The sequence below is a fragment of the Oncorhynchus masou genome, chromosome 1 (genome assembly GCF_036934945.1).
Source record: "Oncorhynchus masou masou isolate Uvic2021 chromosome 1, UVic_Omas_1.1, whole genome shotgun sequence".
Taxonomy (NCBI): domain Eukaryota; kingdom Metazoa; phylum Chordata; class Actinopteri; order Salmoniformes; family Salmonidae; genus Oncorhynchus; species Oncorhynchus masou.
The window spans coordinates 9,980,239-10,006,380 of NC_088212.1; the positions used below are offsets into that span (position 1 = coordinate 9,980,239).

The 26,142-nt window shown below is 42.5% G+C and overlaps 1 protein-coding gene across 1 annotated transcript; it reads left to right on the forward strand.

Annotated features, from left to right (window-relative positions):
- The first annotated feature begins 1,744 nt into the window (after window positions 1-1,744).
- On the forward strand, window positions 1,745-24,669 carry LOC135514013 (kinetochore protein NDC80 homolog). The gene is made up of 17 exons (XM_064937169.1): window positions 1,745-1,767; window positions 12,204-12,299; window positions 12,386-12,466; window positions 15,505-15,622; window positions 15,794-15,966; window positions 16,996-17,098; window positions 17,514-17,603; window positions 17,686-17,779; window positions 17,897-17,997; window positions 19,509-19,653; window positions 19,901-20,106; window positions 20,260-20,412; window positions 20,504-20,593; window positions 20,691-20,783; window positions 23,229-23,359; window positions 23,859-23,961; window positions 24,140-24,669. Exons 2-17 carry the CDS (start codon window positions 12,211-12,213, stop codon window positions 24,266-24,268), a joined length of 1,899 nt encoding a protein of 632 aa, XP_064793241.1. The 5' UTR covers window positions 1,745-1,767; window positions 12,204-12,210; the 3' UTR covers window positions 24,269-24,669.
- Window positions 24,670-26,142: the final 1,473 nt, after the last annotated feature.

Below are 26,142 nucleotides of genomic sequence, written 5' to 3' on the forward strand. Positions count from 1 at the left end.
CTGTAGGAAGGAGAGCTGCTCTGTGGTACACCCCTTGTTGTGTTCTTCCTGTAGGAAGGAGAGCTGCTCTGGGGTACACCCCTTGTTGTGTTCTTCCTGTAGGAAGGAGAGCTGCTCTGGGGTACACCCCTTGTTGTGTTCTTCCTGTAGGAAGGAGAGCTGCTCTGGGGTACACCCCTTGTTGTGTTCTTCCTGTAGGAGGGAGAGATGCTCTGGGGTACACCCCTTGTTGTGTTCTTCCTGTAGGAGGGAGAGATGCTCTGGGGTACACCCCTTGTTGTGTTCTTCCTGTAGGAAGGAGAGATGCTCTGGGGTACACCCCTTGTTGTGTTCTTCCTGTAGGAAGGAGAGATGCTCTGGGGTACACCCCTTGTTGTGTTCTTCCTGTAGGAGGGAGAGATGCTCTGGGGTACACCCCTTGTTGTGTTCTTCCTGTAGGAAGGAGAGATGCTCTGGGGTACACCCCTTGTTGTGTTCTTCCTGTAGGAAGGAGAGATGCTCTGGGGTACACCCCCTATGTAGGCTGCTGCCTACATACAGACTTGAAATCATTGGCCACTTTAATAATTGAACACTAATCACTTTAATAATGTTTACATATCTTGCATTACTCATCTCATATGTATATACAGTATTTTATACTATCTACTGCATCTTGCCTATGCCGCTCTGTTGTTGCTCATCCATATATTTATATGTATATATTCTTATTCCATTCCTTTACTTAGATTTGTGTGTATTCAGTAGTTGTTGTGGAATTGTTAGATATTGTTAGATATTGCTGCACTGTCAGAACTAGAAGCACAAGCATTTTGCTACACTCACACTAACCATTACCTCTCGTGACATGATTTATGAATTAGTTCACTGTTTGCACTGTAGACATTCTAATAAACGCGATCAGAATTACATCAAGTTGCCTCCCAGAAAGACCATCACGTAAAAGCTTGGTGATCATTCTATGTTGTCATCCTATCCTGCCACACTGATTCCAGACCTGCTCTCTTATTTGTACATCGAGGTTATGGGGAGGGCCAGTGGGGCATGTAACTGATCTTGACACAGGTCTTGGTAGTGGTGGTCAGCTAGTGAAGAGGTCCCTGCATAATCATGTCACTTAGCCCAGTCTAGTCCTTTCCCTACTGCATTTATAGTAGTGGGAAAGTGGGAAAGCCAAATAAACAAATGATAAGAAAAGGTAGCCTACTTTGATTTATTTTATTTGAAGTTATATTTAGATATTGTGATATTCATTATGCTGCTACATTGATGTCTTGTAAATGATATGATATTCGGGTCTTGTAAGCCCCACAACTGAGTATGTGTGCATATGGAGGGTGTTTGACAGTGTCTTCTTAAATGTTGCTGTATCTTGATGTCTAGAAAATGAGGCTATAAGAAATTCAGACTTGTGTTAGCCCCGCAGCTATACTCAAGTATGTGGGCATACTGCAGTAATATCTCAAATGAATTAGCACATTGGAGAGTGCTGTCCGTTTTACCACCATAGATTGTAGGCTATTTGGCTGCTACTTTGTGTTTGACACTATTTTTCTCAATCTGTTTTGGTATCCCAGAGCCCCCTGGACAACCCCCTCAACCTGTCTCTGGCCCACACTCCAGTACAGTAGGTGGCGGTAATGCACCATAACTTTGGATGCAAACCGCCGATAAACCCTTCCGAAGAAGAAGACCGTCCGTTTTGTTTAAATTATCAGGCGGATGTTTTAAACTCTCGTTATTTATGTAGAAACGGAAAGTGGAAAGGTACGTAATTGTTTGAAATACGTTTCAATGGATTGTTGCATTTAATTTATAGCTAGAAATATTTAATTGTAATACCCCAGGCAAATTCTCAGAGACTAAGTAAATTAACTTTAGTTAGTTGTAATTAAGCGTATGTTTTTAAAGTCTGACAGGAGTTTTTAATTGTATGTTGCCCCAGTGGAATGTTATTCGTTAAACAATATAACTAGCATGGTGTACATTTGCCCCACTGATGTCGCGTTGCGTTTTTGAGAAGGTTAGTGGTTGGGTGACCACATTTAAAATACCCAAATGCGAGACAACTGGAGGATTTTACAGGACCGTGAAGTTTTAATGTCACAAATACAAGTACAGTGAAATGCTTTTCTTGTAAATCAACAATGCAGTCATTGATAACAATGTAATACAAAAAATAACAGAAATAAAACTATATCTACACTGTTTACAATTTTAGGGATGGATACTGGCTCGTTAGAGGTAGATATGTTAACGTGATTTATGCATCAGGATATATAGTACCAGTCAGGTTTGGACACACCTACTCATTCAAGGGTTTTTCTTTATTTTTTAAAACTATTTTTGACATCATAGAGTAATAGTGAAGACATCAACTATGAAATAACACATTGAATCTTCGAAGTAGCCACCCTTTGCGTTGACAGCTTTGCACACTCTTGTCGTTCTCTCAATCAGCTTCATGAGGTAGTCACCTGGGATGCATTTCAATTAACAGGTGTCTTTTTAAGTTAATTTGTGGAATTTCTTTCCTCCTTAATGCGTTTTAGCCAATCAGTTGTGTTGTGACAAGATAGGGGTGATTTACCAAGTAGGGCCATCTTTCGTTCCCGTTCTCTGCTGCCTGTGACTGGAACGAATTGCAAAAATCGCTGAAGTTGGAGACTTATCTCCCTCACCAACTTCAAACATCTGCTATCTGAGCAGCTAACCGATCGCTGCAGCTGTACATAGTCTTATCGGTAAATAGCCCACCCAATTTTACCTACCTTATCTCCATACTGTTTTTATTTATTTACTTTTCTGTTCTTTTGCACATCAATATCTCTACCTGCACATGACCATCTTATTTATCACTCCAGTGTTAATTTGCAAAATTGTAATTATTTGCCTACCTCCTCATGCCTTTTGCACACAATGTGTATATAGACTCTTTTGTGTGTTATTGACTTGTTTATTGTTTACTCCATGTTTAACTCTGTGTTGTCTGTTCACACTGCTATGCTTTATCTTGGCCAGGTCACAGTTGCAAAAGAGAACTTGTTCTCAACTAGCCTACCTGGTTAAATAAAGGTGAAATCAAAAAATAAAATCAAAAATCTTCTGTATAAGACCAAGTCCATATTAGGGCAAGAACCGCTCAAATAAGCAAGAGAAACAACAGTCCATTACTTTAAGACATGAAGGTCAGTCAATCAGGAACATTTCAAGAACTTTTAAAGTTTCTTCAAGTGCAGTTGCAAAAACCATCAAGCGCTATCATGACACTGGCTCTCATGAGGACCAGCACAGGAATGGAAGACCCAGAGTTACCTCTGCTGCAGAGGATAAGTTCATTAGTTTCCAGACTCAGAAATTGCAGCTCAAATAAATGCTTCATAGAGTTCAAGTAAGACACTTATGAACATCAACTGCTCAGAGGAGACTGTGTAAATCAGGCCTTCATGGTTGAATTGCTGCAGAGAAACCACTACTAAGGGACACCAATAATAAGACACTTGCTTGGGCCAAGCAATACAAGTAATGGACATTAGACAGGTGGAAATTTGTCCTTTGGTCTGATTTGTCAAATTGGGAGATTTTTGGATACAACCGCCTTGTCTTTGTGAGACGCAGAGTAGGTGAACGGATGATCTTCGCATGTGTGGTTCCCACCGTGAAGCATGGAGGAGGTGTGATGGCATGGGGTTTCTTTGCTGGTGACTGTAATTTTATTTTTGAAGTGAAGTCACACTTAACCAGCATGGCTACCACAGCATTCTGCAACGATACGCCATCCCATCTGGTTTGTGCTATCATTTGTTTTTCAACAGGGCAATGACCCAACACACCTCCAGGCTGTGTAAGGGCTATTTGACCAAGAAGGAGAGTGATGGAGTGCTGCATCAGATGACCTGGCCCACAATCACCTCACCTCAACCCAATTAAGATGGTTTGGTATTAGTTGGATCTCAGAGTGATGGAATATAATCAGCCAACAAGTGTTCAGCATATGTAGCCTAGTGGTTGGACTAGTAATCGAAAGGTTGCAAGTTCATATCCCCGAGCTGAGAAGGTAAAAATCTGTCGTTCTGCCCCTGAACAGGCAGTTAACCCAGTGTTCCTAGGCCGTCATTGAAAATAAGAATTTGTTCTTAACTGACTTACCTAGTTAAATAAAGGTAAAACATTCAAACATTAAATAATAATAAAAAAAAAATGTGGGAACTCCTTCAAGACTGGAAAAGCATTCCAGGTGAAGCTGGTTGAGAATATCAAGAGTGTGCAAAGCTGTCATCAAGGCAAAGGGTGGCTACTTTGAAGATTCTAAAATATATTTTGATATAACACCTTTTTTTTGGTTACTACATGATTCCATGTGTTATTTCATAGTGTTGATGTCTTCACTATTCTACAATATAGTAAAAATAAAGAAACCCTTGAATGAGTAGGTGTCAACGTTTGACTGGTACTGTCTGTAATATATAAATAAAATACAGTTGGTGTGTAGAGTCTGTATAAGTGTAGCTATGTGCATGTGAGCAAATGATTTGAGTGACATGTTGGAGTGTCAGTGTGTGTAGGGCCCTTTGACTGCATAGGTGGTGCAAAAACAATAATAAAATAGAGGTCAACTCCAATAGTAAGTGCATCTATTTAGCAGTCATGGCCTGTAACCTACAGTGTAACCCTCCCCGCTCACACACAAATACCGCTTATGGTGTAGTAGCAATGTTTTAGGTGCCGGAGAGCAATACAAATGTAAATGACCTCATCGCTTCACAGCTGCCTATGCCCACACAAAGTCACAAGACACCAAGTTGCCTCAAACACATATATATTAGGCATATCTAATTTAAAAATAGGGCCATGGCATCATCACTGTGAATGATAATTCTTCACGTTTTACCAGCGACATGTCCAAACTGATCATTTGATCTCATTCAGTTTCATGGGAAAATGCATTTAAATCTTCTTGAATGACTGTTAACACCTTCTGCTCACAAAAACAAACTACACTGAACTTAAATATTTAAATGATTATACTACGTTACAGTTCATAGAAGGAAATCAGTCAATTTAATTAAATTCATTAGGCCCTAATCTATGGCTTTCACATGACTGGGCAGGGGCGCATCCATGGGTGGGTCTGGGAGGGCATAGGCCCACCAACTTGGGTGCCAGTTCCACCCACTGGGGAGCCAAGCCCAGCCAATCAGAATGAGTTGTTCCACACAGACAGAAATACTCCTCAGCACCCCCCCCTCACCCTCCTGAGACAATCCCGCATGTGAAGAAGCTGGATGTGGAGGTTCTGGACTGGCGTGGTTACACGTTGTGAGGCCGGTTGGATGTACTGCCAAATTCTCTAAAATGACATTGGAGGTTGCTTTTGATAGAGAAATTAAGCTGAAATTCTCTGTAAATGACTCTGTTGGACATTCCTGCAGACAGTATGCCAATTGCACGCTCCATCAAAAACTAAAAACATCTGTGGCATTGTGTTGTGACAACCACATTTTTAGTGGCCTTTTATTGTCCCCAGCACAAGGTGCCTGGGTGTAATGATCATGCTGTTTAATCCGCTTCTTGATATGCCACACCTGTCAGGTGGATGGATTATCTTGGCGATGGAGAAATGCTCACTAACAGGGATGTAAATCAAAGCACATTCTGTCCAGTCGCTCACGCTGTTGATCTTTGGCCGCATTATATATTTTTTTAAATGTACTCTTTCAGCTAGTGTCCTAAACCCACAAAACACATTCTTATGAGATATGTTATTTGGAATACTAATTAAACATTGTGATCTTCCAAGACATTGATTCAGCTTTGCTCTAAACCAGGGATGGGCAACTTTGATGGGGGTGGGGGCCACAAAAAAAAAACTCACGAGTGGCATTATTGGCTTGTGGGTCTATATACCCACATTGCGAGCAAAACATTTTTAGCAGCCCCCATTGTGACAGTGAAGAGTTCTAATGTTAATCTCCTTCAATTCTACACATTTTGCCATGGGGCGGAGGCAAACGTTTGCAGTTTCTGATAATTGATGATCAATGGACCCCACTAGGGTTGGTAATTGGACCACGCTTACTACCAGTTTGGTAAATTACAGTGCCTTGCGAAAGTATTCGGCCCCCTTGAACTTTGCGACCTTTTGCCACATTTCAGGCTTCAAACATAAAGATATAAAACTGTATTTTTTTGAAGAATCAACAACAAGTGGGACACAATCATGAAGTGGAACAACATTTATTGGATCTTTCAAACTTTTTTAACAAATCAAAACTGAAAAATAGGGCGTGCAAAATTATTCAGCCCCTTTACTTTCAGTGCAGCAAACTCTCTCCAGAAGTTCAGTGAGGATCTCTGAATGATCCAATGTTGACCTAAATGACTAATGATGATCAATACAATCCACCTGTGTGTAATCAAGTCTCCGTATAAATGCACCTGCACTGTGATAGTCTCAGAGGTCCGTTAAAAGAGCAGAGAGCATCATGAAGAACAAGGAACACACCAGGCAGGTCCGAGATACTGTTGTGAAGAAGTTTAAAGCCGGATTTGGATACAAAAAGATTTCCCAAGCTTTAAACATCCCAAGGAGCACTGTGCAAGCGATTAATATTGAAATGGAAGGAGTATCAGACCACTGCAAATCTACCAAGACCTGGCCGTCCCTTTAAACTTTCAGCTCATACAAGGAGAAGACTGATCAGAGATGCAGCCAAGAGGCCCATGATCACTCTGGATGAACTGCAGAGATCTACAGCTGAGGTGGGAGACTCTGTCCATAGGACAACAATCAGTCGTATATTGCACAAATCTGGCCTTTATGGAAGAGTGGCAAGAAGAAAGCCATTTCTTAAATATATCCATAAAAAAGTGTTGTTTAAAGTTTGCCACAAGCCACCTGGGAGACACACCAAACACGTGGAAGAAGGTGCTCTGGTCAGATGAAACCAAAATTGAACTTTTTGGCAACAATGCAAAACGTTATGTTTGGCGTAAAAGCAACACAGCTCATCACCCTGAACACACCATCTCCACTGTCAAACATGGTGGTGGCAGCATCGTGGTTTGGGCCTGCTTTTCTTCAGCAGGGACAGGGAAGATGGTTAAAATTGATGGGAAGATGGATGGAGCCAAATACAGGACCATTCTGGAAGAGAACCTGATGGAGTCTGCAAAAGACCTGAGACTGGGACAGAGATTTGTCTTCCAACAAGACAATGATCCAAAACATAAAGCAAAATCTACAATGGAATGGTTCAAAAATAAACATATCCAGGTGTTAGAATGGCCAAGTCAAAGTCCAGACCTGAATCCAATCGAGAATCTGTGGAAAGTACTGAAAACTGCTGTTCACAAATGCTCTCCATCCAACCTCACTGAGCTCGAGCTGTTTTGCAAGGAGGAATGGGAAAAAAATTCAGTCTCTCGATGTGCAAAACTGATAGACATACCCCAAGCGACTTACAGCTGTAATCGCAGCAAAAGGTGGCGCTACAAAGTATTAACTTAAGGGGGCTGAATAATTTTGAACACCCAATTTTTCAGTTTTTGATTTGTTAAAAAAGTTTGAAATATCCAATAAATGTCGTTCCACTTCATGATTGTGTCCCACTTGTTGATTCTTCACAAAAAAATACAGTTTTATATCTTTATGTTTGAAGCCTGAAATGTGGCAAAAGGTCGCAAAGTTCAAGGGGGCCGAATACTTTCGCAAGGCACTGTAGCTGGCTGCGCGATTAGATCATCTAAGACATTTTGCTGACATGGACTTGTTGATTGACTGTTTTGGCGCCGGAGAGCTCGTGCTCTATGTCTAATATTTAAAAAAGTATTGTGGTATTGCTCGCCTGAGGTATTCTATCTATCAAGAGTTCTCATCTATATTATTCGTAGCTGTCTATTTACCACCATAAACCAATGCTTGTACTAATACTGCACTCAACCAGCTGTATAAGGCCATAAGCAAACAAGAAAATGCTCATCCAGAAGCGGCGCTCCTAGTGGCCGGGGACTTTAATGCAGGCAAACTTAAATCCGTTTTTACCTCATTTCTACCAGCATGTCACATGTGCAACCAGAGGAGGAAAAACTCTAGACCACCTTTACTCCACACAGAGATGCTTACAAAGCTCTCCCCCACCCTCCATTTGGCAAATCTAGCCATAATTCTATCCTGATTCCTGCTTACAAGCAAAAACTAAAGCAGGAAGCACCGGTGACTTGCTCAACACGGAAGTGGTCAGATGACACGGATGCTACGCTACAGCACTGTTTTGCTAACACAGACTGGAATATGTTCTGAGATTCATCCAATGGCATTGAGGAGTATACCACTTCAGTCATCGGCTTCATCAATAAGTGCATCGACGACGTCGTCGAACCATCAAACAAGCATAGTGTCAATACAGGATTAAGATTGAATCCTACGACATCGGCTCTGACACTTGTTGGATGTGGCAGGGTTTGAAAACTATTACGGACTACAAAAACAAACCCAGCTACGAGTTGCCCAGTTGACGTGAGCCCACCAGACGAGCAAAATGCCTTTTTATGCTCACTTCGTGGCAAGCAACACTGACACATGCACGAGAGCACCAGCTGTTCGGGAAGACTGTGTGATAACGCTCTCGGGAGCCGACGTGAGCAAGACCTTTAAACAGGTCAACGTTCACAAAGCCAGATGGGGTCTGATGGATTACCAGGACGTGTACTCAAAGCATGGCAGACCAACTGTCAAGTGTCTTCACTGACATTTTCATCCTCACCCTGACCGAGTCTCTGTAATACCTACATGTTTCAAGCAGACCGCCATAGTGCATGTGCCAAAAGAAGCGACGGTAGCCTCGCTAAATGATTACCGCCCCGTAGCACTCACGTCGGTAGCCATGAAGCTTTAAAGGCTGGTCATCGCTCACTCTGGTTCTCCTGAGTAGCGCACCGGTCTAAGGCACTGCTTCTCAGTGCTAGAGGCGTCACTATAGACACCTTGGTTCGAATCCAGGCTGTATCACAACCGGCTGTGATTAGGAGTCCCATACGGCGGCACACAATTGGCCCAGCGTCATCTGGGTTTTGCCGGTGTAGGCCGTCATTGTAAATAAGTATTTGTTCTTAACGGATTTGCCTAGTTAAATTAAAAAAAGATCAACAGCATTCTCCCAGATACCCTAGACCCACTCCAATTTGCATACCGCCCCAACAGAGACACAGATGCAACCTCAATGGCGATTCATACTGCCCTTTCCCACCTGGACAAAAAAGGAACACCTATGTGAGAATGTTTTTCATTGACTACAGCTCAGTGTTCAACACCATAGTGCCCTCAAAGCTCATCACTAAGCTAAGTACCCTGGGACTAAACACCTCCCTCTGCAACTGGATCCTTGACTTCCTGACGGGCTGCCCTCAGGTGGTAAGGGTAGGCAGCAACACGTCTGCTATGCTGAATCTCAACGCTGGAGATCAGTCCCCTCCTGTACTCCCTGTTCACCCACGACTGCATGGCCAAACACGACTCCAACACCCTCATTCATTTTGCTGACGACACAAGTGTGTCTGATCACCAACAACGATGAGACAGCCTATAGGGAAGAGGTCGGGAACCTGGCAGTGTGAAACCAGGACAACAATCTCTCCCTCAATGTGAGCAAGACAAAGGAGCTGATCGTGAACTACAGGAGACGGTGGACCGATCAGGCCCCTGTTAACGTCGACTGGGCTGTAGTGGAGCAGGTTGAGTACTTCAAGCTCCTTGGTGTCCACATCACCAACAAACTATCATGGTCCAACCACACCAAGACGGTCATCAAGAGGGCACGACAACCTAGTTTTTTGAATGGCCTGTCTGCAATAAACTTGAGACATTGTATCAACTATTAACTTGGGTCAAGCCTGAAGCTGGTGTTTAAACTGTTCCAGAGTCAGTGCTCTCCAGACAGACACACAGGTTTAGGCTATTTGCTCAAGGGGTAAGTAATCCTGCAGGCCTTTTTTGACATTTCTTCCAGGACAGAGCATGCCCCCACTCTCCCTTTATCGAAAGGGAGAGTGCTGGAAAGATTTTTCCAATAGGCCACGTTGAGGACCTATTGTCATTCTCAATGCATGTAAAAACATACTTATTTTACTTTCTTTTTGAGGTGAAGAAAAAATTACTTTGAGAAGCTCCACAGAGATGGTGAGTTACGACAATCATAAATACTATCAAATCCCCAAATGGGCACATTTTATAGACCTACAGTTGCACGCAAGCCAGGTAGTGCATATATTTGCCACTGCTCGATTTAAAAATCAAGCATCTTGGTCCACCAACAACCGATCGGAATGGGTCAGCCCTGAAACATGCTATATACATTTTACAGACACAGTGTGTTTTACATGTAGTTATTTTTAGTCCCACCTTCAGCTACCCTCAACCCTTCCCATCGTTCTCTGAATACCATCCAATTGATATGTGCCTTATATTTTTAAACTGCTGTGATGTTTCACAGAAGTTCTGAACCTTTCTATTCTCAGTGTTTTACAGATTGTAAATTAAAGAAAACATTTTGCTAACAGTGTTATATTATTGATTTTTGACTGACTTTTCAAATCACCCAGCAGAGTTGGCTCCACTTAAATGTTGCAATTCATCAGCCATGCCTGAATCTGTGACCAAAAACAAGCTACATATGGACAGTACCAAAACAAAAGATTTGAATATTCTGTCTTTTCGCAGCAAAATCTGCTGGGATGGTTGTATTCCTAATATCGAACATTCTATTGGTTGCAGGAATTTTGTATAATTTAAATTGAAAACCTAAAGTTTTGAATCTGGTGTTTTTGTATCAGTTCATAAACCATGTGGCATGGAATTGGTACATCTATGTCTTCCCAACTATTTTGCAATTATGGCACAGCTGTACCTTTTTTTTTTGGTCTTTAAATGAATTTGCTATACTAGTTTTATTCATCATTTTCTTTTAACCAGTTTTTGTCTTTAGTGGAGGACCAACAAACAAGTTCCTTACTCCCTTCATTTTTACATTAATGCTGGTTGTAATTTGGGGTATAGGAGAAATGTCCATATTTTTGTTAGCTGCATGTGTGACAACTCCACCAGTCCTATTTATGATAATTTAAAATATTATGCTGTTTAATCCCCCCCAAAAAAATGTTACATTTATCAATTAGTATATTTGAGTTTAACAATTTGTTGCAACCAACTTTTCTAAGGCTTGTTTTAAAAAATAGTCACTTTTGGGGATTATTTCATTTTCAAATAACAAAGTGAGAAGTTGTAATCTGAATAAAGGGGGAGAACCAGTTTGGATTTAAGTGTAACTTTTGTATGACTGAAACCGTTAGTGAGAGGTCTCATGCTTTAATATTTAATTTCTGTCTTCTGAATTCATATTCATTATAATAAATAGGCCCAGTTAATTGTGTTTGGCTTGCCGTTCCAAATCAAATATAATTAAATAAAAAAACACATTGCTAGGTGTAGGCAAGGCCATAAGTAGAAAGGTAAACTGGGATATGACTAATCAGGGTGATTTCTCTACAAATACACAGGTATTTTCCTTTCCATGGTAACAAGATCTTAGAAAAAAAATGTTTTTATTAGCATTTATTGTAGAGATCATTTTCTTTCAGGATTTGAATAGGACATGAATGTTTGGTTGTGGGACAAAATGCCAAAATGCCTGACTGTCCCGCACAATCCGGGACTATGTCTCCCTAGTAAGTGGGTGACCCATCCCACTTCCTGCTTGTGTGCCCATCTTTCATTGTTCATATGAAGGCATTTGCAGTTAGTTGACTGGTTTGGGAAACATTTTCAACCCTATTTAAAAAAAAAAAAAAAAAAAAAATTATTTTACCTTTATTTAACTAGGCAAGTCAGTTAAGAACAAATTCTTATTTTCAATGACTGCCTAAGAACAGTGGGTTAACTGCCTGTTCAGGGGCAGAACGACAGATTTGTACCTTGTCAGCTCGGGGATATGAACTTGCAACCTTTCGGTTACTAGTCCAACGCGCTAACCACTAGGCTGGCTAACCACTAGGCTGGCTAACCACTAGGCTGGCTAACCACTAGGCTGGCTAACCACTAGGCTGGCTAACCACTAGGCTGGCTAACCACTAGGCTAACCTGGCCTGGCTATCCATGTATAGCCTACATGTATTTTTCTGGATATGTCTTTTCTTCATTCTTTCACCAGATCCAGGATGAACCGAGCATCCAGCAGTAGGCTCTCTGAGCTCCCTCAAAGAGTTGAAAGCAACAGAATGAGCATGGTTTATGCAACACCGCAGAGGTTAGTGTTCAAACGAACGTCAATGGAAGTTGCTTTATGGGATATGTATTTGCTAATACAATGGGCATATCAATATTTGTTCACAGCAAACAATCCTTCGGAAAGTTGAACATTCCTAAACCCCAGTCTGTCACATCCGAGAGAAGAACCAGCTTTTTTGGTAGTCGGTAAGTCCCTACACTGAAGAAAATACCATGATACACCTAGTTCTCTATCACTGTCACCATGCGAGACAAAGACTCTTCCTGTTAGTGAATCCATATGATTGGGAGCCATTTCACACTGCCAAGTTCAGTGGTTCCCAACTCCAGTCCTCGAGTCCCTCAGACAGTACAGGTTTTTATTGTAGCTCTGGACATGTTCACACTGCAGGCCTTACTGCTCCAATCAGTTTTGTTTTTCAAATCTGTTTTGGAAAAGTGACCGTCCAAACAGCAAGTTAAGTGAACAAATTGGATTTGTGTTTTCTGACAGTCTTCATTTGCTGATGTAACAGTATAACTTTAGACCGTCCCCTCGCCCATACCGGGACCCTCTTCACACATCAACAACAGTCACCCACGAAGCATCGTTACCCATCACTCCACAAAAGCCGCGGCCCTTGCAGAGCAAGGGGAACCACTACTTCAGGGTCTCAGAGCAAGTGACGTCACCGATTGAAACGCTATTTAACGCGCACCGCTACCTAAGCTAGCCGTTTCACATCCGTTACACTGACATGGCTATGATAGTTGTCATAGTAACGGTGGTTGTGCACAGTGGTGTAAGCTGATTGGTGGTGGCGCTTGTGCTTCCTATCACTTACAAGTTATGTATGGAATCAATATCATGCCAAATGTAAATCACTATCCACAAACACCTTTTGATTTGTATTTGTAAATCGATATATTGCATTAGAATTATTTTATGACTGTAGATATGCAGGTCATTTCCAAGGGCCTTAATAAAAATGACTGCCATAAAGATTTGCACATGGGAGAGATATGTGCAAACATGACAGATGTGGCATAAGAAGAAGAAGTTCTCACACATAGAAAGTGATTTGTATTCATATAAAAAAAGGTTTGTACCCATAGAAAGCGGTTTCTGTACATCGTTGACAGCCTCTCGTTTGGCATTGTTGATGTCTGCCTTTCAAGGATGCAGAAATGATCGTATGTTAACCATAATATGTTAACCATAGTATGTTAACTCAAATCAAATGTATTTATATAGCCCTTCGTACATCAGCTGATATCTCAAAGTGCTGTACAGAAACCCAGCCTAAAACCCCAAACAGCAAGCAATGCAGGTGTAGAAGCACGGTGGCTAGGAAAAACTCCCTAGAAAGGCCAAAACCTAGGAAGAAACCTAGAGAGGAACCAGGCTATGTGGGGTGGCCAGTCCTCTTCTGGCTGTGCCTGGTGGAGATTATAACAGAACATGGCCAAGATGTTCAAATGTTCATAAATGACCAGTATGGTCGAATAATAATAAGGCAGAACAGTTGAAACTGGAGCAGCAGCACGGCCAGGTGGACTGGGGACAGCAAGGAGTCATCATGTCAGGTAGTCCTGAGACATGGTCCTAGGGCTCAGGTCCTCAGAGAGAGAAAGAAAGAGAGAATTCGAGAGAGCACACTTAAATTCACACAGGACACAGAATAGGACGAGAAGTACTCCAGATATAACAAACTGACCCTAGCCCCCCAACACAAAATACTGCAGCAGAAATACTGGAGGCTGAGACATGTTAACCATAGTATGTTACCCATAGTATGCCCAACGTAAATAATCGAAGCCCTAGATTACTCTATTTGCAAAACTATTGCTGTGGACACCCGTTTATCACCCATATAGTTGAATTAGCAGGCCAGTGTGATAGCACCAATAAATGTGAAGGATATGTCATCTATTGTGTAACTCTGTGTTGTCTGTTCACACTGCTATGCTTTATCTTGGCCAGGTCGCAGTTGTAAATGAGAACTTGTTCTCAACTAGCCTACCTGGTTAAATAAAGGTGAAATAAAATAATATAAATAAAAATAAATAAAAATTGTAAATGGTTATAATCGATCCGTTGTCTCATGCTGCACAGACGATGAGCATCAAGGAGACTTAAGTGTTCCTGAGGCCTCCAACCATTTCTCCAGTAGAGGCATGCGAAAGGTAGAGGGAGGATATGGGATCAGACTTTATAAAAATAGTGCTTCCTTCCTCTTCCTCGCCCCAATCGGGGCTTGAACAAGGGACGCCCTGCACACATCGACAACATCGATTACCTCTTAGCATCGTTACCTCTCGCTCCAATAAAATCGCGGTCCTTTGCAGATTAAGTGAAACAACTACTTCAAGGTCTCAGAGCGAGTGACGTCACGGATGACCACGCTATTAGCGCGTACCTCTAACTAGCTAGCCATTTCACACCGGTTACACTCACCCCCTTCGCGGGCTCCTTTTCCGCATCAACCAGTGATCTGTGTCAACAGCATCAATGGGATTGACTTTTTTTCAACGACTTCATAGCTTTCTACGCGTGAACTTTTTGTCGTTATGGCAGTCGTTTTACTGAAGGCCCTTGGAAATGACCTGCATATCTGCAGTTATATATAAAAAAATCTAATGCAATGTATAGATTTACAAATCAAAAGGTGTTTGTTTGTGGAATGGTGATTTATATTTGGCGTGATATTGATCCCACAGTTATGTAGCAAAATCTACAGTGAAAAGAAATCCTGCCAGGGTTGTTTCACAGTTGCTTTGAATGTTCAAAATCATAGTGTCAGAACACCTTTTTTAAAGCCTCAAAGGACAAGGTGATCCATCTTTCAGAACAAGCTACATAATTCAACTAACTAGTTAGGGAGATGGTTAGCGCTATAGCACATCCACTCATTTGTTAGTAAACAATTAAAAAGCTAGTTATCTACCTCATGTTCTTGTCAAAACTCTCAGACTAAATAGCAAATAACAAGATATGCCTAACAACAGTTGTAAAACCACGAGGGCAAATCAATCAGATTTCACCATTCAGACACATCATGGCCAGGAATCAGATGTGTGACTTGAAATGTCTGCTACCATGTGCTGATAGACTGTTCAGCCTGCAGGAAAAATAACATGTATATTTGAATCAGATATGCAAAAAAAATGTATTTGAGTCACTTCAATGTGAACCAGGCTTATGTGGTACCATGAATGCTAAAAATCTGATGAACTCTTTTCAGGACCAGTGGGACTGGCATGGCTCGCAACAGCGCCTTTGGTGGTGCAGAGAAGATGAAGGATCCCCGGCCCTTACACGATAAGGCCTATGTTCAGCAGTGCATCAGACAGTTGTGTGAGGTATGGATTCCTAATATACGCACATTATAAAGTATCTCAGAGTAGGAGTGCTGCTCTAGGATCAGTTGTCACTTTTACATCCTCATGAATAAGATTCTATGACCTGGGGGGGTCTGGTCCTAGATCAGCTCTCTTTCACAAAGACACATCATTTCCCTCGTTCTCCTCTAGTTTCTGTCAGAAAAGGGCTTTCCGGGTTCAATGTCAGTCAAGTCTCTCCAGTCGCCCTCCACCAAGGAGTTCCTAAAGATCTTTGAGTTCATCTACTGCCTCCTGGACCCCACCTTCCAGATGCCCACCTCCAAAGTGGAGGAAGAGGTCCCCAGGATTCTCAAAGACTTGGGGTAAATAGTGGTTAGAGTGTTGGGCCAGTAATCGAAAGGTTGCTGGATTGAATCCCTGAGCAGACAAGGTAAAACAAAATATCTGTCGTTCTGCCCCTGAACAAGGCAGTTAACCCACTGTTCCCCGGTATAAATCATGCCTTACCTTTGACGAGCTTCTTTTGTTGGCACTCCAATATGTCCCATAAACATCACAAATGGTCCTTTTGTTCGATTAATTCCATCAATATATATCCAAAATGTCAATTTATTTGGCGCGGTTCCAACTTGCACAACATGACTACAAAATATCTCAAAAGTTACCTGTATACTTTGCCAAAACATTTCAAACTATACTTTTGTAATACAACTTTAGGTATTTTTTAACGTAAATATTCAAAAAAAATTGAAGACGGGTTGATCTGTGTTCAATACAGGAGGAAAAAAATAACTGTAGCTAGCTTTCTGGTCACGCGCCTTATTTTAACAGTACACTTGAAGTCACCCTCGTTTTGAACAGGGCTACTGCTTCATTCCACAAAGGAAAAATCTCAACCAATTTCTAAAGACTGGTGACATCCAGTGGAAGCGGTAGGAACTGCAAGAAGATCCCTTAGAAATCTGGATTCCCAATGAAAAATAAGTTCTGTTATACTCACAGACATGATTCAAACAGATTTTTTCTATCCAAATCTACTAATAATATGCATATATTATCTTCTGGGGATGAGTAGCAGGCAGTTGAATTTGGGCATGCATTTCATCCGGACATGAAAATACTGCCCTCTGTCACCAAGAAGTTAACTGACTTGCCTAGATAAATAAAGGTTACATTAAAACATTTTTTAAATGAGCTCATTCTGCCGTACATGTTAAAAATGGTCTGTGTGCCAAATGGCATCCCTATTGGCCATGGCCAAAGGTAGTGCCCTACATAGAGAATATGGTGCTATTTGGGACTCAGATGTGATCATTTGCTGTTTGCATCTGGTTTTTGTACGCTAGCCCATTCCTCATTCTATGATACTGACTGTATATTTCTGATGGCAGGTATCCATTTGTTCTCTCCAAAAGTTCCATGTACTCTGTGGGGGCACCACATACATGGCCACAGGTCTTGGGGGCTGTTGTCTGGCTCATCGATACTGTGAAGGTGGGTATTAGTACAGCAGAATACTACCTAATCTCTAAGCTCATTAATAACATTAATTGTCTAAATGAAGGTTTGAATAATGAATGTTTATAAAAACATTTTTTACCAGGATCCCCATTAGCCGACGCCAATGGCGACCACTAGTCTTACTGGGCTTCGACATAACGAAATCCTTTACAATTGACATATTTAAAAAGATTAACATGGATTGTGTGTGCATCTATTAGTTACACTTGTCAATACGTGAACAACAAAGTTAGGTCACATGGGGCAGAGGCCTTGTGCCGTGAACGGTTACTTTATTTTTGAAACCAGGTTTGTTGTTCAATGGCGCCATGTAAGATGGGAGTTTCATGCAGTCGTGTCTCTGTATAATACTGTATGTTTCCTTGAATTTGTTCTGGTTGTTTTGCAGGTCTTTTGCTGTATGAGTGATCAGGACCTGCTCTTTGCTGATTTCTCTGACGGAAGCACTGAGATTGAGGACGGGGTTGAGTTCAACAAGGTACAGAAACAACTTACTCAAAACAAAACCATTTAGGATGTTAGGTCTCTATTTGACCCTGCACGATCCCTTCTGTTTCTAGCTCTTTCTGGACTACACCGCTGAAACCTACAACAAGTTCATGCAAGGAGCGGATACGTTTGATGAAGAGGATGCAGATTATCTTGCTAAACTAAGTAAGCAGTGATGAAAAAGTCATTGTTTTTTAATTGTAAGTTGTGCCTTTTCCTTCCAAATGAACATGTAAAAAATAACCAGCAACAAACGCATAAAACGCCAACTTATATTTACAGAGAGACTTTACAACGTTGACGAAGGGCTTCTCGCATCCATGGAGGAGAAGTACAGGATTCTGAGTGATGAGGTTGAACGACTGGAGAAAGAAAGTCAAACGGTTCGTCCCTTTAATCTAAGGTCTGTATATACAGTGCATTCGGTAAATATTCCACATTTTATGTTACAGCCTAATTATCAAATGTATAAAATATTTTCCCTCATCAACTTACACAGAAATACCCTATAGTGACAAAAATAAAAAAATTTATGTGTTAACTTGGACTCCAAGTTGTGGTTAGTTGGACATGATTTGGAAGGGCACACACCTGTCTATATAAGGTCCCACAGTTGACAGATCTAAAATCAAGCCATATGAGGTCGAAGGAATTGTCCGTAGAGCTCCTAGATGAGGCACAGATCTGGAGAAGCGTACCAAAAAATGTCTGCAGCATTGCAGGTTCCCAAGTTCACAGTGGCCTCCATAATTCTTTAATGGAAGACACAAAGACTCTTCCTAGAGCTTGTTGCCCGGCCAAAATGAGCAATCAAGGGAGAAGGGCCTTGGACCAGAATTCCTCTTTGGAGATGGGTGAACCTTCCAGAAGAACACTCATCTCTGCAGCACTCCACCAATCAGGCCTTTATGGTAGAGTGGCCAGATGGAAGCCACTTGTCAGTAAAAGGCACATGACAGCCCGCTTGGAGTTTGCCAAAAGGCACCTAAAGGACTTGACCATGAGAAACAAGATTCTCTGGTCTGATGAAACCAAGATCAGAAATCTTTGACCTGAATGCCAAGCGTCACGTCTGGAGGAAACCTGGCACTATCACTACGGTGAAGCATGGCGATGGCAGCATCATGCTGTGGGGATGTGTTTCAGGGACTGGGAGACTAGTCAGAATCGAGGGAAAGATGAACGGAGAAAAGTACAGAGAGATCCATGCTGAAAACCTGCTCAGGACCCCAGATGAAGATTCACCTTCCAACAGGACAACAAGCACACAGCCAAGGCAATGCAGGAGTGGCTTTGTGCAACACGTCTCTGAATATTCTTGAATTGCCCAGACAGAGCCCGGACTTGAACCCGATAGAACATCTCTGCAGAGACCTGAAAATAGCTGTGAAGTGATGCTCCCCATCCAACCTGACAGAACTTGAGATGATCTGCAGAGAAGAATAGGACAAACAAACCAAATAGAGGTGTGCCAAGCTTGTAGTGTCATACCCAAAAAGACTCTAGGCTGTAATCGCTGCCAAAGGTGCTTCAACAAAGTACTGAATAAAGGGTCTGAATACTTATGTAAATGTGATATTTCAGTTTTTTATTTTGCAAAACATTTGCTACAATTGATAAAAATTGTTTTTGCTTTGTCATTACGGGGTATTGTGTGTATTTTGATGAGGGTGAAAAAACACAATTTAATCTATTCTTGAAGGGAACAAAAGTCAAGTGGTCTGAATACTTTCCGAATGCACTGTATTTATAGATTTTTCCAAGTTCTGCGACTGAATATTGTACACATCTCACCTAGTTTAAGCAGTCGATGAGCTGTAAACGTGCCAGTTACGTTTTGAACAGAGCCATTTGATTCACTATATTTGTAACCATTTTATTCACTTTGGAGCAGGACCGATTGATGGTCAAAAGAACGGAGAAAGTCAAACTTCAGACAGACCTGCAGAAGCTGCAGAGTTATCGCAGTAACCTGGAGTCTTTCAAAGCCAACCTGGAGAACAAAGCCTCTGGATTGGCCGAGGAGCTGGAAGCATCGGGTAAAAATACATGACCAAACATTGCTACTCTCGTGGCTTGGCTGGTCTTTCGGTATTGATGCAGCCTCCAGGACACTTTTCTCTTTCTAAAGTGTCTGTATATGTGGTCTACTGCCCTTTGACACATCTCTCTATCTGTCCCCACTTCCTCTCATTCCCTGTTTAAACTAAATTTGAAAATCCATTAAAATATACCTTTTTAAAAATTGCTACTCTCCTGGAAATCCTGAAACGCTGTCCTGTGTAGGACTTCAAGTGGAGACCCTAAAACAGGAGGAGTCCCGGCTCCAACACATCTTGTCCACCCAGAAGTTCACTCCCGCAGACATTGAGAGGATCAACTGGGAGAAGAGGGAGCTGCAGCAGACCATCAACAGCCTGAGCAAGAGCCTGGAGCAGGCCGAGCAGCACATGTGGAACGAGGAGATCGCTCTGGCCAAGGCCAAGGAAACGGTAAGGAGTAGGATGCTGGCCTGATACGACTGCATTCTATACTCATCTGTCTGGTAAATAAAGGTTCAATAAGTATTTTTTTTTTAAATAACTAGCTAGCTATGAGCCAGTGCTGAACAGTCTTCTCAGTCTTAACCACTGCTAATGATTTAGGCCGAAGTGAAGCTGGCCGAGTACCACAAGCTTGCCCGCAAACTGAAGCTCATCCCTGTGTCTGCCGAGAACGCATGTGGCCACGACTTTGAGATCAGGACCTCCACAGAATACGGACCGTCCACCATGGTTCATTGCAGAACACAGATTCAAGTATGGCGATTTTAGTTCTCATCGAACAATCGCTTTATTACAACAGGTGCGTGTTGTATCTGGACCTAATTCTGTGGCTTATTCTCTACAGCAACTACTGAGGAAACTGATCACTGATGTGGATGAGGAGTGTAGTCGACTGACAGACATGAAACTAAGCCTGGAGGAGTCCATAGAACAGGTACCGAGACATTTCACTGTGTTTCTTAGAAGTCCGAAGGTTTTGTCCCATTTTTTTGGGGTGCTTCTTTTTTTTAAATATACATGGTTTCTTTCAGGTGAATTCCAATATTTCAGATAAAGCGAATGACTTGAAACAACTGAGAGAGCAAATCCGTAGGCTCGACGAGCAGCTCGAACAAGACATGCAGGTGGGTTATATTTTCAATATTACAAATGTTTGAATATTGTATACAGGAACCCATCTGAAATATTGCTTCACGGGCCAGTCATTTATTGATCAGGAAGTGGTGTCAAAGTGAATCATTGGTCCATCCAAGGTTTTCCTATATAGCTCATTGTCTAATAAGGACCATAATGGAAACAGCTTTTCTTGTTCTCCTCAAATCAAATTGTATTAGTCAGATGCGCCGAATACAACCGGTGTAGTCCTTACAGTGAAATGTTTACTTACGAGCCCCTAACCGACAGTGCAGTTTAAAAAAAATCCAGATAAGAATAAGAGATAAAAGTAACAAGTAATTAAGAGGAGCAGTAAAAAATATGAATATATACAGGGGGGTGCCTCCAGTACAGAGTCAATGTGGGGGGCACCGGTTAGTTGAGGTAGTATGTACATGTAGGTAGAGTTATTTAAAGTGACTATGCATAAATGACAACAGAGACTGGGAGGGGGGGCGATGTGAATAGTATGTGTAGCCATTTGACTAGATGTTCAGGAGTCTTATGACTTGGGGGTAGAAGCTGTTTAGAATCCTCTTGGACCTAGACTTGGCGCTCCGGTACTGCTTGCCGTGTGGTAGCAGAGAGAACAGTCTATGACTAGGGTGGCTGGAGTCTTTGACATTTTTCAGGGCCTTCCTCTGACACCGCCTGGTATAGAGGTCCTGGATGGCAGGAAGCTTGGCCCCAGGTATGTACTGGGCCGTTCGCACTACCCTCTGTAGTGCCTTGTGGTCGGATGCTGAGCAGTTGCCATACCAGGCAGTAATGCAACCAGTCAGGATGCTCTCGATGGTGCATCTGTAGAACATTTTGAGGATCTGAGTACCCATGCCAAATCTTTTCAGTGTCCTGAGTTTGTTGGTGATGGGAATAAGGTTTTGTTACCTACTCTTACTTGAAGTCAACCTGCTCCACTGCACGTCGATGAGATGGGTGTGCTCGGTCCTCTTTTTCCTGTAGGAGATCATGTTGTTGTCCTGGCACCACACGGCCAGGTCTCTGACTTCCTTCCTATAGACTGTCTCGTTGTTGTCGGTGATCAGGCCTACCACTGTTGTGTTATCGGCAAATGTATTGATGGTGTTGGACTCGTGCCTGGCCGTGCAGTCATGAGTGAACAGGAAGTACAGGAGGTGGCCGAGCACGCGCCCCTGAGGGGCCCCTGTGTTGAGGATCAGCGTGGCGGATGTGTTGTTACCTACCATTACCACCTGGGGGCGGCCCGTCAGGAAGTCCAGTATCCAGTTGCAGAGGGAGGATATTAGTCCCAGAGTCCTTAGCTTATTGATGAGCTTTTGAGGGTACTATGGTATTGAATGCTGAGCTGTCCTCAATGAATAGCATTCTCACATTGGTGTTCCTTTTGTCCAGGTGGGAAAGGGCAGTGTGGATTGCAATTGGGACTGCATTATCTGTGGCTCTGTTGGGGCAGTATGCAATTTGGAGTGGGACTAGGGTTTCTGGGATGTTGATTTTGACTTCAGCCATGACCAACCTTTCAAAGCACTTCATGGCTACAGACGAGAGTGCTACGGGTCGGTAGTCGTTTAGCCAGGTTTACCATAGTGTTCTTGGGCACAGGCACTATGATGGTCTGCTTAAAACATGTTGGTATTACAGACTCGGACAGGGAGAGGTTGAACATGTCAGTGAAGACACTTGCTAGTTGGTCAGCGCATGCTCGCAGTACACGTCCTGGTAATCCGTCTGGCCCTGCGGCCTTGTGAATGTTGACCTAAGGGTCTTACTCACATCGGCTGCGGAGCGTGTGATCACACAATCTTCTGGTACAGCTGGTGCTCTGATGCATGTTTCAGTGTTATTTGCCTCGAAGCGAGCATAGAAGTAGTTTAAGCTCGCCTGGTAGGCTCATGTCACTGGGCTGCTCTCGGCTGTGCTTCCCTTTGTAGTCTAATGGTTTGCAAGCCCTGCCACAACCGACGAGCGTCATAGCCGGTGTAGTAAGACTCAATCTTGTATTGCCTGTTTGATGGTTCGTCGGAGGGCATAGCCGGGATTTCTTATAAGTTTCCAGGTTAGAGTACCGCTCCTTGAAATTAGCAGCTCTAGCCGTTAGCTCAGTGCGGATGCTGCCTGTAATCCATGGTTTCTGGTTGGGGTATGTACGTACGGTCACTGTGGGGACGCCGTCATCCATGCACTTATTGATGAAGCCATTTATTTGAAATGGATTGTTTCCACATCTGTGGTTAAATTGTGTTTTTTTATACTTTAGAAAAATGACATCCCTCTCTCTCTGTGTGTGTGTGTGTGTGTGTGTGTGTGTGTGTGTGTGTGTGTGTGTGTGTGTGTGTGTGTGTGTGTGTGTGTGTGTGTGTGTGTGTGTGTGTGTGTGTGTGTGTGTGTGTGTGTGTGTGTGTGTGTGTGTGTGTGTGTGTGTGTGTGTGTAGGACATTGCCCATGAGGAGCAGAAGTGGTCTGCTGAGATGGAGTCTGTGGAGACCCACCGCAAGCTGCTGGAGAAGAAGGTGACCCTGGGCTATGATGAGTCTGTGGAGCAGCTGAAAGCTGCACAGCAACAGTGAGTAGTGCTCCTTCTACCAATTATTTTGGTGAGGGCTACAGGGCTTAGTTTCAAGTTTTATTGTCACGGGCACAATTACAGTGAAATGCCTTTCTGACTGACATGGCAGTAATCAATATCAGTAGTAAAAATATTATACTGATGTGAAGTAGGACACGAGAAATAGAACCATGAATAACATGAGACAGTAAATAAGCTACTGTTTATATACAGGGTCAGTTCCAATACCATATTTACAATGTGCAAAGATACAAGGGTTAAACTAGCGTCCTGTCCAGGGGGTGTGTTTGTGCATCAAGCTGCCTCACACAACAAAAACAGGAGATATGCTCCTGCACTAGGAGCCGTTCTGGCCCGGACAATGATACTTTATTTGCGTACGGTATGTTTAGGGCTTTACAATTATTTCACAACCACATGAAGTTTGTTTTCATTGTTCATATCTAAAAATAGACCCCCCCCCACCCACCACAGTATTTGCCTTTCTACTCCACAGGTACCATCTTGTCCTGCAAGAAACCAATGAGGAGCGGCGGACTGTGGTTAACAACCTTGCCAGTGTGTTAACCACGGCTGCCAACCACCTGTCCATTGTAGAGGTCAGTCTCCATCTTGCCCCTCACCTGTCGTTCACAAAGCCACTGACCCCCTGCACACCTCGCCTTTTATTTAAATATGTATTTTATTCCTTGTCTTGATATTCCTTTTTACAATAACAACTTGATTTGACAATGACTGTCTTTCTGAGCCTGAAATTCACATTGTGATCATTTCCAGAAATTCTTAGAGGATCAACACAAGCGAGTAGACAGGGTGTACGCGGAAGCTTTCCGGGAGGACGAGGTGGACATTCAGAAGATGAAGGACATTATGGAGAGCTTCATCGCTAAAGTAAATAGCATGTAGTTCCATGCTTTACTATACAAGCTGACATGAGCTCTAACTCTTTACTTGGTTATTCCATTCATTCCATTGGAACCATCCCAGAGGGCAAAACTTGTTTTAGTGACGTTGTGACAACAGAAACTAGTTGAAATGACATCATGACAACCAGTTTTGCCTGTTGGGAAAACATGTTTGAATAGGAGTTTTACTTTGTTCAGGTACCCCTGGGTTAGATAATGGGTGTTAAACCTCTTTGTAAAGTATTTTAATGTTGTCTTGTGGTGTTTCTCATATCAGCCACTAGAGGGCAGTGTAAAACTAGATTTAAAATGCCAGTTTCTGGTCCCTGAAATATATATTATGGTTATTTGTTTTTTTGCTGCAGTTTGTGATGCTTTAAATAAAGACATGTATCCCCAATATTTCCATGTTTGTTTTTTGCCAGTCATGCTTATTCAGATATAGACACGTTACCCACTCATAACAACAGTGTCTTGTCCGTGCAATGTAAACTACGGCCTAAATAGTTTCTGTTGCTTTGTACCTACATTTACTTCTTCCTTTTAGACCCACATACTCAGTCATAGACATACTCTAGGCTGCACCACATAATGAAATGGAACAGGACCATTGTTTTGGGTCTCTATGACCTATACATGTGGTGTATTCACATGAAACCAAACGGTTGTTGCTATGGTTTGCACTAATGAATACAACCCTGCTCTCTGGTACCACCATTTTTTTTAAAGGTATCCAATTGCTAGTTAGTCTTGCAACTCCCTTACGGACTCGAGAGGCAAAGGTCGAGAGCCGTGCATCCCTTGAAACGCAACCCGAACCAAGCTACACTGTTTCTTGACACAATGCCCGCTTAGCCCGGAAGCCAGCTGCACCAATGTGTCAGAGGAAACACCGTACACCTGGCGCCCGTGTCAGCGCGCACTGTGCCCGGCCGCCCCAGGAGCGGCTGGGGAGTCTCCCCAGGAGTCGCTAGTGCCCCCATTACAACAGTTAGCGGTTCCTGTGAGCAAAGCACTCCTTAACAAATAGTTAAATGCCAAAGGCTATTTTTATTTATTAATTTAAAAAAAATGTGGGGTGGGGGTTATTCTAGTGGGTTGTAGTTAGAATTGAAATGAGGGGCGGGGGTTATTCTAGTGGGTTGTAGTTAGAATTGGGGTTATTCTATTCTAGTGGGTTGTAGTTAGAATTGAAATGTGGGGCGGGGGTTATTCTAATGGGTTGTAGTTAGAATTGAAATGTGGGGCGGGGGTTATTCTAGTGGGTTGTTGTTAAAAATGTGGGGCGGCGGTTATTCTAGTGGGTTGTAGTTAGAATTGGTTATTCTAGTGGGTTGTAGTTAGAATTGAAATGAGGGGCGGGGGTTATTCTAGTGGGTTGTAGTTAGAATTGAAATGTGGGGCGGGTGTTATTCTAGTGGGTTGTAGTTAGAATTGAAATGTGGGGCGGGTGTTATTCTAGTGGGTTGTAGTTAGAATTGAAATGTGGGGCGGGGGTTATTCTAATGGGTTGTAGTTAGAATTGAAATGTGGGGCGGGGGTTATTCTAGTGGGTTGTAGTTAGAATTGAAATGTGGGGCGGGGTTATTCTAATGGGTTGTAGTTAGAATTGAAATGTGGGGTTATTCTAGTGGGTTGTTGTTAAAAATTCTAGTGGGTTGTAGTTAGAATTGAAATGTGGGGCGGCGGTTATTCTAGTGGGTTGTAGTTAGAATTGAAATGTGGGGCGGGGGTTATTCTAGTGGGTTGTTGTTAAAAATGTGGGGCGGCGGTTATTCTAGTGGGTTGTAGTTAGAATTGAAATGAGGGGCGGGGGTTATTCTAGTGGGTTGTAGTTAGAATTGAAATGAGGGGCAGGGGGGTTATTCTAGTGGG

Bases quoted from the DNA above. Each gene is read 5' to 3' on its own strand.
- LOC135514013 (XM_064937169.1), top strand. From the start codon at position 12,211: ATGAACCGAGCATCCAGCAGTAGGCTCTCTGAGCTCCCTCAAAGAGTT. The intron at 20,107-20,259 runs GTAAGGAGTAGG...CTAATGATTTAG, and splicing joins TGGCCAAGGCCAAGGAAACG to GCCGAAGTGAAGCTGGCCGA. The intron at 23,962-24,139 runs GTCAGTCTCCAT...GATCATTTCCAG, and splicing joins ACCACCTGTCCATTGTAGAG to AAATTCTTAGAGGATCAACA.